Source organism: Hydra viridissima, unplaced genomic scaffold (genome assembly GCF_058129835.1).
Source record: "Hydra viridissima isolate aposymbiotic clone 2 unplaced genomic scaffold, HvirCarnegie_v1 scaffold_11, whole genome shotgun sequence".
NCBI lineage: Eukaryota > Metazoa > Cnidaria > Hydrozoa > Anthoathecata > Hydridae > Hydra > Hydra viridissima.
Window position 1 is genome coordinate 548,395 of NW_028324310.1, and position 17,728 is coordinate 566,122.

General features: G+C 29.9%; 2 protein-coding genes and 1 long non-coding RNA gene across 9 annotated transcripts; 2 read left to right on the forward strand and 1 right to left on the reverse strand.

The window, feature by feature from the left end:
• Positions 1-512: 512 nt before the first annotated feature.
• On the reverse strand, positions 513-16,924 carry LOC145191108 (uncharacterized). Of its 7 annotated transcripts, none has more exons than XM_090066534.1 (14): positions 16,784-16,923; positions 16,613-16,674; positions 16,094-16,161; positions 15,834-15,879; positions 15,604-15,719; positions 13,157-13,179; positions 4,959-5,065; positions 4,737-4,823; positions 4,429-4,503; positions 4,274-4,342; positions 4,112-4,156; positions 3,683-3,765; positions 823-899; positions 513-748 (listed from the first exon to the last, which is right to left on the reverse strand). In XM_090066534.1, the coding sequence occupies exons 1-14, from the start codon at positions 16,788-16,790 to the stop codon at positions 669-671; spliced, it is 945 nt and encodes a 314-aa protein (XP_089922660.1). In that variant the 5' UTR covers positions 16,791-16,923; the 3' UTR covers positions 513-668. The 7 variants fall into 7 exon arrangements, 3 of the variants coding, with proteins under 3 accessions (XP_089922660.1, XP_089922662.1, XP_089922661.1); XM_090066536.1 differs by having other exon boundaries at positions 15,834-15,871; positions 16,784-16,857; XM_090066535.1 differs by having other exon boundaries at positions 15,834-15,871; positions 16,613-16,859.
• LOC149881551 (uncharacterized) lies at positions 2,109-6,318 on the forward strand. Its single transcript, XR_016444914.1, has 2 exons — positions 2,109-3,815; positions 5,634-6,318. It is a non-coding gene; the product is annotated as an uncharacterized LOC149881551 (long non-coding RNA).
• LOC145191612 (beta-1,3-galactosyltransferase 1-like) lies at positions 9,097-10,580 on the forward strand. The gene is made up of 2 exons (XM_080068743.2): positions 9,097-10,121; positions 10,257-10,580. The coding sequence occupies exons 1-2, from the start codon at positions 9,215-9,217 to the stop codon at positions 10,460-10,462; spliced, it is 1,113 nt and encodes a 370-aa protein (XP_079924869.2). The 5' UTR covers positions 9,097-9,214; the 3' UTR covers positions 10,463-10,580.
• Positions 16,925-17,728: the final 804 nt, after the last annotated feature.

Below are 17,728 nucleotides of genomic sequence, written 5' to 3' on the forward strand. Positions count from 1 at the left end.
GAATTGAGAAATGGTCAGTCGCTGCCACTTCCGCCACTTAGCCTATGATTACTTGGTCGTGGTTTATATGTAAGTTTTCTGTCTTTTTTTTTGTTATACTATATTTTACAGGTCTAAACAAAATAAAACGAGATGTTATTAAAAGATTAACAATCATTCATTTTTTTAACGCCAGAGAATTCTTGTTAGTGCCACGTTCATAAAATTCATTGTTTTGAATAAAGCAATATCGCTTTGATCTGTAAATTCTGTAAACGAAGTAAAAATTCATAAAAAGAAAACTAAAAGTAAAGTTTTATTTATCTAAGCGAAACAATCTGGGGCGAGGCTGCTTTTAGAACGAGTAATCTCGGAAGGTCTGGATCCTAAGGGGTGTTGACTTATATGCAATCGAGAAACAAAACTAAAAGAATCGATGGTTTAAGTCTGGAAAGTATCAGAGGATATTGGCAGTCCTAGAAATAGTGAAAAATCAAAAGTGAAAAACCAAAAGGAAATTTTTATGATCAATTCCAGCAGAAAGTGTTTAGAAACGTATAAAAATAATAAAATTAAATTACATTTCAACACAAATTTCTCAGCTTCAAATCTTCAACTTTCCAAAATATTGATGTTGAAAAAAAAAAAAAAAAAAAAAAAAAAAAAAAAAAAAAAAAAAATAGAGAAGCTTAAAATGGATTTAAACTCATGTTTCTCAATGTAATCTTCATCTCCGAAATATCGCTTGGTGTTACTCTGCAACAACCTCCTAAAAAAAAATGTAAAGTTAAAAGCATTAAAATTGATGAGACCAGTGAAAATAATTTTAAAGTTGAACGTCACCTATCCAATTTGCTCCGAGTTGTATCCAAGTAGGGAGGTAATGTAATAATTTCTGGACAGGTGCATCTTTTACCCAACTGCAAAAAAATAATTGTATTAATTGTACTTAAGCAACTTTAATAATTCTAAATAATGGCAGAAATTGAAATAACAAAAAGCTGATTGTACAAATATCAAACATGAGTTGTTACTATGGTTTGTTACCAGGGCTGTGGAGTCGGAGTCGAAGTCATAGTTGGAGCTCATTTTGGCTGGAGTCGGAGTCGGAAAAATCGTACCGACTCCGACTCCAGCTTAAAAAAAGTCTATCAAAGTTTTATAATTTTCATATGGATTTTATAGATGTTACTTATTAAAATATTTTATGTTCTGTCAGTCTAAAAAACAAGTATCAAACTCTAGCCCTTCAGTTGTTACAAAACTACAAGTCCCATGATGCTCTGATAGCTGTAGGATATCCAGACATAATGGGAATTGTAGTTTGCAACAACTGGAGGGCACCAGCGAATTTCTCCAGGTCTTGGTGGAAAAGATTCTTCAAGAATATGAACTTAGAGAAGAACAAATTCTTTCTGTCCAACTGACAATGTTTCAAACATGATTTTGAGAAATTCATAATTTTATTAGTGACTACATTAGAGTTTATTGCATAACAAGAATTCAGAAAAGTTGTTTGTTCAGAAATTATTTTCTAATAAATACTGTTTAGAGCACTAAGTGGTTGGATTATTTGTATCATGATGATGAAATAGCCAATGTTAACATTTTACTACAGTAAATTCGTTGTTAAATATTGGTTACTTATGAAGGAGTCGGAGTCGGGAGTCGGTCCATGATAAAATCAAGGAGTCGGAGTCGGAACAGCAGCTTACCGACTCTACAGCCCTGTTTGTTACCATGGCTTGTTAAGATGACTTGTTAAGATGGCTTGGAACCATGGTTTGTTAACGTCTTGTTGACATGGTTTGGAACCATAGCTTCTTTAATACACAGGAAGATGTTTTAAACAATTTAGAATTTACTAAAATACAGCGTGGTTGATTTACTAAAATACAGCGTGGTTGATTAACTCAAATACAGCGTGGTTGATTTACTAAAACACAGCGTGTTTGATTTACTAAAATACAGCTATTCACGAAAGTTTAAACGATTACAGAATTTTTATCAAGTATGTTTGGTTTTTGTTTAATAAAGAAAAACTGTAAAATGATATCGACTTAATTTTTTTTATTTATTAAAGAAAAAGTAATTAGCTTTAAAATGAATATGAACATGTTATAAAAATTTTAATATTTAGTTAGAAAAAAGCTATCACAAAAAAACTTATAGGAAAAATAAGAAGCACAAAAGTTTAAACGAATTGCAACATTCGAACAAAAAATGAAAAAAAAAGCCAAATTAATATTTGAAGTGTCCTCCTTTGTTTTTATAGCAAAGATAAACTCGTTTATGCATTGATTCAACTAATTTCATGCACATCACGCGAGGTACCTTCAGCCAGTACTCATTCAAAAGTTGCTTTAAATGCTGAGTTGATTGAATTTCATGGTATGTCAGTTGATTGTCGATCCAAGACCAAATATTTTCGATTGGGTTGAGATCTGGTGATCTAGGGCACCAGGGCATCACATTGAACTTTTTTTTCAAAAAATATTTTTTGATTGAGTGTGCTGTATGAGCTGAAGCCCCGTCTTGTTGAAAGATGAATTGCTTGCTTCTGCCATACAAGTGTCTGATTGATGGAACTAAACACGTTTCCAATGTGTTCTTCTAGGTGTATTGATTAATTCGGCCTTCATACAGCTCACAGAAGCCTATACCTTTGTGAGAAAAACATCCCCAGATGCCAACCGAACCTCCACCGCCTTGTCAACGATGTTGCAAAAACCTGTCTGAATATTTCTCAGTTGCAAATCTTTTGACATAGATTCTTCCCTTGCGGTTTACAACTTGAAAGTTAGCTTCATCACTCTTCATCACCTTTGTCCGACAATGTTCGTCTCACGAGCTCTCTGCTAACTTTTGGATTATTTTTTGACTCATTGAAGATTTTTGCTAACTTTTTGTAGCTGAGTCTGGGGTTTTCTCTGCTCATTCTGAATATACCATTTTTGTCACGGTTGCTGAGTTTGGATGGTCTCCCAGTACGCGGCATGTCGGAGACGTCCTTGGTAAGTTCCCAGGTTTTGATGGTTTTTCTAACGCAATATTCAGAAATGTTAAGTATTTTGCCTATTTGAACGTTTGTGTGATTTTTTGTCCACGCCATACCAATAACTTGCCATTTGATGTCACTAGAAACTGATTTTCGACCCATTTGCACGCAATTGAAATTAATTTGAAATTCACAATATTTTAAGCTGATTTTTAATGAATTAAAAGCTGCCTGACGATGTTGTGATGAATTTTTTGATTGAAAAACTACTCAATTATTTGCTAATTAATTGATAAATTCGCTGCGAAAAAAAATTTCGCAGCGGATTTATCAATTAATTAGCAAATAATTGATCCTAAATAAAATCGTTTAAACTTTTGTGAAACCTCTTAATTTGTATCACCTACCTTTTAATGAAATTTCTGAGTAAACGGTAATGAGTCAAAACCTACTTTTTTTTATTCTATTAACAAATAACCTATTTACCAAATTGGAAAAATAATTATTTTGATATCTATTTCCGTTAGATTTTTATTCAAGAAAAACCGAAGACTAGATTTGAAAATTCTGCAACCGTTTAAACTTTCGTGAATAGCTGTACAGTGTGGTTGATTAACTCAAATACAGCGTGGTTGATTTACTACATTTCACTTGCAATTCAAATTAAGATGAGTTTTTTTCGTTTTTTATTAGAACTTTCCTTACTCTCTCTTTTTCCACACTTCACCGCTGTTGGGCTTCACAAAAATACTCTTCGTGGTGATTCCTTTGATGCTATGAAGAAGGGACTATAACAAAAAAATAGAAATCAATTTCAAAGAAACAGGATATTTAGAAGGTCAGTTTCTCAAATGTATTGTAGCATAAAAAGATGAACACATGACTTAAAATTGTATAAATAAATACATTCTATTTATATGCATTAAAGAACTAAATATGCTAAATTAAAAAAAAAAACTTTTTTAAAAAGCCGCTTGAATAAAGCACATTAAAGTTCACTTTCTGAAAAATGCAATAAATAATAAGAAGAGTTACTAAAACGTAGTCCTTCTAATGCATTTGCAAAGAACTTTATGTCTATTTTAAAATCATTGACTGATCAGTATTGCACCTCATAATTTTAATATCTCTTACTTCAATATAAAGCGGAGAAGTGCAGTTAACGCCCACTGCAACGACCTACAAAAAAAAAAGCGTTGTATTTCTCATTTCTAAATTATCTTGCTTCAATCTAGAATGGAGAAGTGGCGCCAACACTGCAATAACCTACCAAAAACACTTTTATAAGTAATTTACCTGGTCACTTCTGTTTACTAACTTAATAGCAGTCGATAAATCTTCACCATGATTTAAATGCACGCCATCCTGTTGTTAAACACAAACCAAACTAAAAATGAAACTCTACATAGAGAAAAACTAAGAAGAAAACAAATTAATAACAGAATTTATACCTTACATGAAAAAGTGAGAGCAAACTGTAAGTTTGGATATTCTCTAATTAACTCAATAATTGCTTTTGCTTCGCTCTGAATTTAAGCAAACATTCAATAATTCCGATGGATGTCGCAGTAGATACAGAAGTGCAGTTACTAAAATTGTCTCACATTATTGTTAAGAAAACCAAACGTTTTTTAACTACTGCTTAGTTAGTTTGATTGATTGACTTTTATATTGTCATTTAATAAAATAGAAAAACTAATTTATGATTTTCTTCATCAAACAATTTTCTTTTCAGAGTAATTTTAAAATAAAGATGTACCAAAGCAGGTATAGTTTCGAAGATGAAGTAACTAAGATCTTGCTCTGCTAAAACTCTTAGCCTTTGTTTGTGCCAAATTATCAATTCCTTAAGAAAAGTTTAAAATACATCAACTTATGTTAACATTTGCTTATTAAAAAAAACAAACAATTATTTCATATTATGTAAATGCTTGATTAATATCAATTTTCTTTTGGAAAATCATTAAGGCAAACAACTTGCCTCTTTGGAGACAGTTTCAACATAGTGTCCAGAATACTCAGATCCATCTCCCAAACAAGCACCGTATGGACCTAGTGATGCACAAGCTAGTGGTTTTCTTCGAAAAACTGAAAAACATCAAAACAGTTCAAAATGAAAAACTTTTACAAAAAATTAAAAGAAAAAGATTCAGATTTCACTCTAAACAGAGTCATTTTAGACATTTTCCATTCCAAACAGAGTCCATTCTAGATCTACTATAACAATTTTATCACCTAAAACGAGTATCTTCCCAAATTTTTATGAAAAACGACCACAAGAGTACAAGGCACGCTGGTCCAGATAACGTTAAAAAAAGATGAGAAAAAAAAAAAAAAAAAAAAAGCCTCTACTAAGAAGTCAAAGTCTCAAAATATTTTAATACTAAGTTTAAATTTAATTCATTATAGTATTCATGGGAAGATTAATGTAAAAGCATTCGGTAAATTTATAGCAATGTCACGCTTCTATCTTATTTAAATCAGCTAATACAATTTGCCTTACAAATATGGACTTAAACGTGTTTTCATGTTAAAAAATTGTCATTTTTTAGATTTTAAGGAAAGAGATTTTTACAAATTTCATTAACATTTTAATTACTTTTGTAATTTCATTATATAATGTTAAGCTATCTCTTTTATTCGGTGTCTATTCAAGGTGGGTATAAGAGTTCATTCAGCGTGTGAACATCAGACAAATCTAATTGATCTTCATCTATTAAACTGGTTTCTGTAAGCTCAAACTAACAACGTGCTGCTAAACGAACTGGCCTATGCCTGATCGGGTGCTGCTCCAGATTTAAATTACAAGATGACATCGATTGCAGACAAAGAACCAAATACTTATTCAGCAGCACTTTAGATGTAAAGGGAATGCAGCAACTCTTGCAGCAGTGATTCTGAAACTGCACAAAAAGACAAAAGAGATCTAAAGGTAGGACCGTATGCATCACTGTCAGATGTGAGGTATAATCATCTAACTCGTTCAGCAAAAAAAGAATGAGAACTTGTAATTTTTATGGTCCGATGCGTTGGAATCTAAATTCTTCCTAAACGCAACGAGAGAAGGATCGGTGGTGGCAGAATACAATCAGGTATGACGATGAAGTAGGATTCTCTCGACCGCAATGAGCATCTCCGGATTTTTCTCTTGAAGATTAGAAAAAATTTTATTTTCACATAATGCACATGATGCTAGAATCGTTGGTTTTAACGAATAGGAGATGATTTCTAGTTTTTCTTCAACTATTTATAAATATTTTCAATTTTTACAACAATTGTTGTACCGTTTTTTTGCCTCCATAGTTTTATGAAATAATTAAAAAAACTGTTGCGTTAATAAATTTAATTTGTGTTCTTCCCATTACAAATCATCCCAAAAACATGAAACCTCTTCCTCACCTCAGCACGTGATGTATAACATAATGACGATTCCCAGTTTTGAATACTCGTTAATTGATGCGAAATTATATAACAGCGAAGTAAGCTAGGGATTCTCGAAACGTTTCGGGAAAAATCAATCGAGAAAATTGTTACGTTACGATACGAGAGGTTTCGATCAGTTACGAGAGCGATTTCGAAAAATCAACTAATTTCTCGTAACATTTCATTACGTTACGGGAAATTCCCGGTTGTTACGAGAATCATTACGAGAATGGTTTCGAGTTTCCCGAAACTTATTTTCCCCAAATTTTCATTGTCTCATTACGAGAATTATTTGTGTTTCGGGATATTTCGGGTTATTTCGAGTTATTTTGAGTTCCAGAAATGATTTGCAAAAAATTTGATTAACCAGTTAATCAGGTGAAGTACGCATTTTTAGGACATTTGACGAGCGCGACAGCTGAATTTCGATACATATCGAGAAAATAAAAAAAATAATAATAAAAAATGTTTCAATGGTCATAATTTGCTTTGAGGATGGTTTGCTTTTGCAATGTGACGTAGTTTGAAGAAGCGATGAAGTTAAAGAAATAGTCAAATCGCGAAACGTCATAGATTGTTCGGGATCGAACTCACGACTTTCTAATAACGGGGCACATACCTCAGACCGCTCGACCATTGAAACAGTGTAATAAAATTTTAAAAAATTACATTATTTAAATTATACATAGTACATTTACTTTTTAAAAAATTAACAAAAAACTGATGAATATAAATACGTTAAGAGATGAATATAAATACGTTAAAATAGGTTAGCTTTTCTACTTTAATGTAATTTAATACACTACAATAGTTATTGTAATTGTTTTCATCAAAACAATACAATTTTTATTGTAATTTTATTTCATTAAAACAATGCAATAGTTCTCGAATTTTATTGCATTGTTAGAAGAAAAACAATACAATACTTATTGTAATTGTTTTTCATCACAACAATACAATACCAAAGTAAAATTTTGTTATTGTTTCTGTAATATTACAATACAAAATTATTGTTTTGTAATGTGTAATTGTATTTAATTTTTACAATTACAATTACAATAGTCCTAACCTTAGTCTTGATAAGTAATATAATAAAAGACTTTAAATTGATATTTTCAACCTTTAATTGTGTTTTTTAAAAAAAGAAAACAAAAATCAACTGTAGCGCTCGTCAAATGTCCTAAAAATGTGTACTTCAACTGATTTACTGGTTAATCAAATTTTTTGCAAATCATTTCTGGAACTCGAAATAACTCGAAATATCCCGAAACACAAATAATTCTCGTAATGAGACAATGAAAATTTGGGAAAAATGAGTTTCGGGAAACTCGAAACCATTCTCGTAATGATTCTCGTAACAACCGGGACCCGATCGAAATAAATTTCCCGAAAGTTTAAATACTTTACTCTCGTAACTCAAACACATTTCGAGAAGAGTTCCGTTACGAGTCTCGTTTCGTAACGTATCGAAACAAAAATAGTTTCGAGAATTCCATGCTTACAGCGAAGCCATAAAAACCCAGTCCTTTAACTCAAATAGTCATGTTGCTTTTTTTAAATTTCTTAGCCTTTTGAAAAAATTCGCTAATATCAGCGTTTCGGTAAGAGTCAAAATGTTTTTTTTTTTTTTTTTTTTTTTACATTTTTTTAATATTTTTTCTTCGTTATGAAAGACAATCTCTCATAATTTGCAATAAAATACGGGTGCGAATGTTGAATAGTACCTAGCTTTCCTAAAACTATAGAAATAAATCTTTAACCAAGAACTTTTTTTTAGCCAATAAACACTTTGCTTTAATGCCAAACAATTCTATGAGCAGCATTTATGATTTGATTGGACAATAAATAAAACAATTCTATAGCTCGAATTAAAATTCGAACAAAATACCAATTGAATTATTTAATTAAAGCGATGTTTAATTAAATTCGATCGTGCTTTCTATTCTCGACGTTTTCGAAGCAAATAAAAAAAAAAGTCTTTTAAATACTTAAAAACCGCAAATTAATGGCCGCGCGCCAATATATTTCGAGTTCACATCTGTTTATATTTTCTTTTAAACGCATTTTAAAAATGAATCTGGATTAATGTGGATAAAATTGTTCACTTGCAATAAAAAAGCAATCTTCAATAATGGCGGAATCTAAAAGGCCAGACTGAATGTTATTTTGAAAATAATCTAAACGTAATACCATTTTACCTAATACCTTATTTATTGACAATCGATCAATAAAATTACTCATTCAGCATTCGCTGTGGGTAAACCCCATAATAGTTAAAAACTAATTATGAGGCGGGTTACTCATGAATTTATTACAAACAATAGAAATAATCTCCTCGCGTCAAAAAAAAAAAAAACAATTTTCTGAAACAACTGATAAGCGAAAATTTTACACGTTTAACGTTGTTTTAAAAATGTTTCATATAATATTTGGGATTGTATATTTACAGGTTTATTTGCGAATGTAGCTTTTTGAAACTTGTAGATAAAATAAAAATTTAAAATATGAAGTGTATATAAACTTACATCTTCATGTAAACTATATATATATATATATATATATATATATATATATATATATATATATATATATATATATATATATATATATATATATATATATATATATATATATATATATATATATATATATATATATATATATATATATATATATATATATATATATATAAATATAAACTTTATCAACACATATTTTACAGGTATAGTATCACAAAAAATTAGAAAGAGTTCAATTAGTTCCAAGCAATATTTTTTTATGTAGCAATTTTGTTTCGAGGAAAAAGTATTCACGATGAAGAGAATACTGAGCAAAAGATTCTACTCAAAAAAGATAAGCTGCATCACCGCACTTTTAGCAATATTCGGAGTACTATATCTTACCATTGAATTGAACGAAAAGCATTTAAAGGGGAACTATATTATTTATAGCACAGAGCAGTTACTGCCTATAAAAAGTCTTGCAACTAATACGACCCAGTCGATGACTGAATTTTCATTTAATACAGAATCTTCCGATAAATTTACAGATGTGGCATCACATGAAAATCCTATGAAGGAAAGCGAAGCTCTTTCTCATATAACGTTTGACACAATCGAGAAAGACGCTAATGCATTATACACAGTGCTTATCTTAATTTCATCATTTGTAGATCATGGAGACCGAAGGAAAAGAATAAGAGAGTCATGGGGAAATTCTAGCATGTGGAATACAGCAGATAAATACAAAATCGTTTTTGTGACAGGGAAGGTCAAAGTAGCGAAATCCATGATCCAAATAGCGGAAGAGGCAAAAGTATCAAAGGATATTATTTCTCTGGATATACCAGAGGATTTCTATTTACTCGCTAAAAAAGTCATCATTGGACTAATTTGGGCAAAGCATAACATGAAATTTAAAGCGGTTTTGAAAGGTGACGATGATACCTTTGTAAATATAGATAATGTGATCGATTTTATAAACAAAAACACATTAGCCGATGGCTATTTCGGACAAAGCATGGCCGGACAACCGGTGGAGCGAAATGGTCGATACAAATTAACAAAAGAAGAACATGAAAAAGACCACTACGATCCTTACTGCTCTGGTGGAGGATTTATTTTTACAAATTCAAGTGTTTACAAAGTTATTCCAATATTCGATTTAGAAAAGGTTTTAAAAATCGATGATGCGCATATCGGTGAAGTGGCATTCAAAGCAGGTATTTTACATAATAACTTTATATTAATATTATAATATTAACATATACACGCATATGTCTATATATATATAAATGTATTATAAATGTATATGTATATATATGCATGTGTATATACATGTGTGTTTGCTTTTTTAGGAATAGTTGCAAAAATGACAGATGGATTTTATATGTGGAACAGATGGTGTGAGTATAAAAAAGATGTCAAAGTTTCACATCCATCTAAAGATCCTGACTGCATAAAATTTCTGCTAAAAAGATCAATGATTGACAACGGAAAACTACCTCGAGATCCTGAACTGGAGAGTGAAAGATACTACAAAAATATTTCATTATTATCATAAAGAAGGATGATAAAAAAGATTTCATTTTTATTTTATATTCAACTTGTTTAACACTTTAAAAACGTTTGGAGTCTTTTTTAAGTTTTTACCATTAAGCAAATAGAATTACAAAAATTCATTGTATTGTAGTGCTTCCATTTGCAGCAACATAATCCAGTAGCGGTATACCAGTGCCAGAAACCAATACGGCCTGACCATATGAAGAAATAGCCCCTATCTACTATCCACTTAAGAACACCACAGGAACTTTATCTTAAGATTTTAAAAATTCAGGATCTAATTCGTCTGAGTTCTTTTCACAAACTTAACAAAACAAAACAAAAAAATAACAAAAAAGACCAAAAACAAAAAATATAAACTATGAAGTACAAACATTCGAACTTCAAAAAAAAAAAAAAAAAAAAACGTGAAACGAGGTTTAAAACGCATGAGTAAAAAATAAAATACTTGAAAAGGTTAATTTTTTTTCCCTTTAAAATGTCATCTTGGAAAAGAACAAAGATCTCTAAACTTTCGTCATTTAGAGATGACCTGATTTTTGTGGTAGATTTTTATACTACTAAAAAAGGTCTTGATTTTTATACTACTAAAAAAGGTCTTGAATTTAAATCACGTTGACAACTTTCAAAATGGTACCTCCATTTCAAAATTAGATATTTTTTACAACAAAGCATTTCATAGTGTTTGTCTTTGGTGCAATTTTTGTATCGACTTTTAGAAAAAAACTCTTGTGCTTATGTATTCAGTTTCTCGGTTAGATTCCAATTGACAATTTCATGTCCAGTAGATCCATCATCTGAGTTGCAGTAATTTTAATTGTCTAAATCGAGGTTTGTTGTGCAAACGCCTGAGAGGCGAGATTTATTGGATCGGCAAAACAATGTTGCTGTTTTCAAGTTAGAAAATTTAACTAATCTTCAAGTAGATTTAAATCAAACAGTCAAAGCCTCTCTTTATGAAGTTTGAAACAGTTCCCTATAGGAAATTCATGAAGTCTGGCTAGTCTGAAATTTTAGAATTGTATACAATGTTGGGAATTAAAATTCAGGTAAATAATTTTTTAATTGGATGTTCATTCATCAAAAGTCAACTTGAATTTCTCTCCTGTATTTTTAATACTTTGAAGTACAAGTTAGCTTTTGATTGAAGTTGGAGACCCAATTGCAATAGCAGGTAGCTTAACATGTTATGCTGGTTAACCAGGCTCTTCTGCAGTCTCTAATGCATGTTCCAACACCATTATAGAGGCCCACTATTTGTGAAAGCTACTTGTTGATATTCCTTATATCTTTAGTAGCTTTTGCACATTGCATATTATCTCATGTTTGAATTGTACCTATGTAGGCTTCATTCACTCTTAGAATGTTTTGTCTTCAGAAAAGATTTAAAATTATCTAAAAATGGTGTAATTAAAATAACAACTTGCTTTTTCCTAATTAATCAGGATTGAAAATGATTAAGGTCAGTAGATTCTCCTGGTGATCGATCACCAAATTGTGGTTGGTGTGAGATTGATGTGAGGTTGGTCAACGTCTTAAAGATTATTTATTTTTTTTGTTTTGTTTTGCTATTGCTTTAATCATATTAAATACAGCCATCATTTAACACAATAAATTAAGGATCAATGTGGGAAAGGGAAGGGGGGGGGGGGATTGTTTTTGTGTAGGATTTGATGAGAAAACTCTTCTTCATATCCATATATAAGAGTTCTTAAACATGTTCAGAGTAAATCATCTATTTTAATTATATATATTTAAAAAAAAAAAAAATATAATTTGATATTTATAATGGTTTGTTTCTTTCTCCTTATTATCCCCCCCTTTCTTTTCTTTTCTTTTTTTTTTTCATCAGCCTTTTTGGAGTGGCGATTGACCCTATCCGCAGTAAATCTGGTGCTAATTGTTTGTTCAAAACATCGGCAAAAGAGATTTTTTATAAACCAACGTCTTTTTTTAAAATCATATTAAACCATTGAAACAAAAATACGTAAAACATTTGTGAAAAATTCGTGGATAACAATTATTCCGTAGAACACATTATCTTCAAAAACACGAAACACGATCAAAAACACGAAACACGATCAAAGACATGAGACAGATCTTTGAGCTTATTATTAAAAATTTCATGAATCGCAAGTTAACGAATGGACATAATTTTGCGATTTTCTGTTTTATTTTTACTCAACAAAGAGAAAAGAAAAATATTTTGATAAATAGATCGTTTGGCTTCGGCATAACTTCGGCTAATTTAAAAGCCGAAATTGATAGTGTGGTCGAAAACATCTAAACCAACATCACAGCAAGTGAAACAAAAACAGGCTTCCTTCAAAATAAAATAAAACAAAGACCTTTTTTTTGACACACCTTAATTTACATTCTAACATCTTTAGCAAAACCCAACCAAACTATCCTTAAACCAATTCATTTAAAAGACAGTACAGCACTTAAAAACATAATACAAAAACAAAATCCTGCCACAATGTAGAAACACCTTAATTCTATTTACAATGATTTGAAAATTAGCAAAATAAAAGCGAATACTGTCCAGTCATCTAGATTCTGTTTAAGTAAAAGCGAAATGGAAAATCTATGTAATGGGTTGCTCACTAAATTTGATTCCTCAAGAGTTTTTATTTTAAAAACTCAATTTAAGTAGATGAAATAATAAATAAATTAAAAAAGAAAAAGTTTTTACCAAATTCTTGATCTTTTTTTTTCCTAAAGATTTAAAGAAAGAGAATCGAAAAAAATTTAAAAAAAAAGAAAAAAAAAAAGTTTTAACTAGATGCTATTGCTCCCACAGTGTTATTTAAATTGTAATCATCACCATCATTCAAACCGTATAAAAACGAGGCATCATTTCAATTATGAAAGGAAAAACCATTAAAAAATTTCTATGCTTTAATTGAAATTATTTAAACATAACTTTACATATACAACTGTTCGCCTCTTTTTATATAAATATAACTTTTAAGAACCGACAAACAGGTTTGTAGTCACACACAACAAAGGACAGCCCACAGAACTTCGATATCTGCTACTGAGCAGTTGAGAAGCCGGTCACTGGAGAAGTTTTATAAAACTTTTTAGCATCAATAATCTGTAAATATTTAGTAAGTTAAACTAATGGAAAAATTCTAAATACGAGTATGGGTCGCTATAACCCGCCCAATATCTTCGATTAAATTTAAGAAAAAATTTTTAAGTCTTTTAGGCCTTTATTTGAACATAAATTGGTAGGATATCCATACTAAATATAATGGACACTTTACTTACACTTTTTATGTTAAATAATGTCCAACACATCATAAGTCATCTTAAACTTGCATATATGAAAAATGATTTAATAGCAACAACCTAACTGCAGTGTTTGGACTGGAATATTTACCTATTTATGTACTAGAATTTAATCACTTAATATATATTCTTTGTTTTTAGTGATGTTGTTAGTTCAAGCCATTTGAAATATAGATACTTTTAAGTATTTAGTATAAATTAAGTTTTAACAGTAACTACTATATGGTATGCTAGTTAGCACTTTAAGAACTTTTTCAAAAAGGACCAATAAGTAGATTACTTACAGGATCAGAGGAACTTGTCCAGCAAGGCAAAGTACAACATCAATTGTCGGAGAGTATAGGATTTAAAGGTTATCAATTATGCTGCTGAACATGGGATGCCACTGATACAGTACTTTAATTTTGTTATCATAAACCAATATGCATTAAAACATTACCTAATTCAGTTTGTGGAAAATTACTGTCTGGAGTTTCCTGTTCCCATGAATTTAATCATTTTTGAAAAACTCTGCAATGACTTATTTTAGTAATATTTGAAGGGTACTAAATATATTGCATATCATAAGCTAAGCTATTTTCTTTAAAACATATTAATACGCAGCAAATTGCTGATTTGTTATAGTAACTTTTTTTGAACATGCTTGATGTTATGCCACCTGTAAACAGTATTTTATAGTCTTGAATTTTTACAAGAGGATTCCCCTTATCTATGATAGAAGAAATCTAGGCGGCGAAAGCAATCAATTTGAAAACTTTTATTTTGAATAAAACTCATTCCTATAGGCTAAAGAGAAAAACACAATAGGCTGGCTAACAAAACCATTAGCTACCAAACTATGTAATCAATTATTTGATTCTTTTTACGTTTTTTTTTTTTTCTTCAAGAACATATGCAGACTGTATTTCTGTATTTCAAAAGAATACTATAAATTTATAAAGAGCACCTATATTATATATTTTGGTGTGGTTATTTTGCTTATTGACCACTTAAATATAAGCCAAGACAACGGCATTAAATGCTTCTCTCAAAAATCATTCACCTTAATCCAATGCTAATGACTTTGCCATTTTACAAGAGTAAGCACTGTAAAAAGAATGCCATGAAAGAATTCTAAAATTTTTATGTAAAAAAGCTGGAATCCAAATAAACTTCTAAAATAAAAAATTACTTTCATAACCATATATTATCATTCAACAGACATAAGGTTGCTTTTCACCCAAAAATTTTACAGAATGAAATAGGAACTTAATCCTCCTCCATTCCTTTTTTACTTTGATTCTCGGACTTTGTATATTTATCACTGTTATGTGTTTGTGTAATTCTTGTTTACTTTAGTGTATCTGAAAAACAATATGCTAATTTTCTAGTAAAAAAAAAGGAAATAGCCTTAAGGTAATGAGTAAAAATTCATTTATATCAATCAATAAAAAACATAAGTAAAAGCTCTGTAACAGACATACAGCTGGATAATGTCATTTGAATAATATGTTGGAAAATAATATCAGTTCTTTGTTCATCTCTGTTTCACAGCCAGTTTTCAAACTTTAAAATTATATTTTGCTAAACATTCACTTTCTGCAGCCTGTTCTTTATACTGAGTTTTTATGTGGTTTCAAAACATTTTAGGATTTTACATATGCTCTCTCTCTCTCTCTCTCTCTCTCTCTATATATATATATATATATATATATATATATATATATATATATATATATATATATATATATATATATATATATATATATATATATATATATATATATATATATATATATATATATATATATATATAAATACATGCTAGCAAACTGTATAAGAGATAAATGACAAAGCTATTTTTACCAGTTTTCCCAAAATTCTTCAACTGCTTGCAGAACCAGTTCCCCACCCTTGAAAATTAAGGATTCTGATTCTGCAATAGAACAACCCAAGTATTTCTGAAAACCAGTAACACTTGCCTGAAAAATTTACATAAAAATGTCTAAAATATATTTTTTTTTACAACTGAATAATCATTTTTAAAAAGTGTAGATAAATTTGATTAAACACGCTTAAAATATTTGTAAGCATACCTGGTAAGTTGATGACAAAACTGCATCAGCACCAGCTTCTAAAAAACTGTTGTTGTATGAAGCAAATTAAATAACATTATTTATTATCAGTTTTTTTATAACAACCATTATCTATTGCTTGATATCACATATTTCCAAACAAAGTTTTTATTTAAAACAATATTATGAATATTATCATAGGGAACATTTTATTTTGAAATTGTCAATAAATTTTGAATTTTACATGCATATAATATTTTAAAATAAGAGTTGATATCTACCTTTTATGAACTTGTAAAATTGTTTCATGGTTTTGTAAGATCATACTTGCACTCCATAATGGATTACCCTGATTATTGAAAATACATTTTTTAATAAGTAGAAAAAACAATCATTTTATTTCAACAGTTTTTAATTAAATTAAATTGAGTTTTAAGAATAAATTCTAAAAGTTTCTAACATTCAAGTATAAACACATCAAGTATTTGTAAAAAATGGGGCAGATAATAAAAAAATATATTATGGTTCACTGCTTTACTATTTCATTATCAAGATAGAAAGATTTTTCTTTCTTAACAAGACTCACTATAGGGTGTAAGTAAAAAAACAAGACAAAACAAAAAAAAAAAAAAAAAATAGGATTGCGATGCGATCAGATTTATTGTCAGAATAGGTGATAGGTTGACTAAGAGTTGTCATTATTATCACATAAAATACACAATTTAATAGAGATTATTTAAAGAGCAACACTTTTTCATACAAATTTAGACCACATTTTATAGTTAATTGTGTCTACTCACGTTAATTTCTGGGAACGTTTTTATTAACTCTGAAGAAAAGCCTCCATCAAAAACAATAGGAGCTACAACACAAATCAAAATGTTAAAAATCTGGAGTGGTGAGAATTTGCATGGCAGGATATTAATATATCCCTATCAAAACTACCCCTTATTTAAAGTGTTTTAACATACATTGCATTTTTTAAAACTTGCAAAATAAAGAGAGGTATGGGTATCTCAATTTTAAATCCAATTCCAGTTTTTTTGTTTTAATTATTTTTTTTAAGGTTAGTTTTCACTAAAAAAAAACAAACAAAAATGAGTTTGGTTAGCGAATCAATTTTTTTTTTTTTTTTGCGATACGAATTTGTATTTACACGAACTTTCTCGTATTCACGTAAAACAAGTCAAAGTTAATGCTAAAATTTTAATTATTTTTCCAGTAATTCATGCAATTTTGTCGTTGTTTAACAATCCAAGATGTGCGTAATTAAGAATTTATGGTTATCCTTTATAACCGCGAAGATTTTTGTGGTTTTTATTAAATCGCGAAGATATTTTTGTAGCAGAACAATTTTTACGTTTTCATGAAATTCGAAGGCGTATGTTTTATAACATTGACCTCAAGGATGTATACAAAAAGCACGAATGTTATTTAATTTCGCTTGTTTATAATCTTGGTGTCTTAAAACAGATAGGGTATCCTTCTTACTAAAATAAACGCCAATCGCGAGGCATATTGAGCTCAAGGGAGTTTTTTTTTTTGTACCAAAAAAAGTCGTTCGAGGGAACTTTCGACCGACCTTTTTTGGTACATATAAAAAAATACAAAAACGAAATATTATAAACTTTTTCTTTGCCACACGCAAAAACCAAAAAATAAAGGAAATTTCTAAGAGGGTTGGTGACTCCTAAGTCTTAAAAGCTATCCCTAGGCTCAAGAAGGCTACCCAATTCAGGTGCCCAGACCTTAATAATTTTCTCAGTAGGTAAAATTAAGTTGGTCCGAGCCACTTGAGATAAACCGACTCTTTTTTTTTTTTTTGGCTAAGATCGCTTGAGTCGTAATGAAACCTTGATCTCGAGTAGTGGTAGATCTTCAAATCCAAAGAATTTGATTTCGAGGTCTCATCCTTA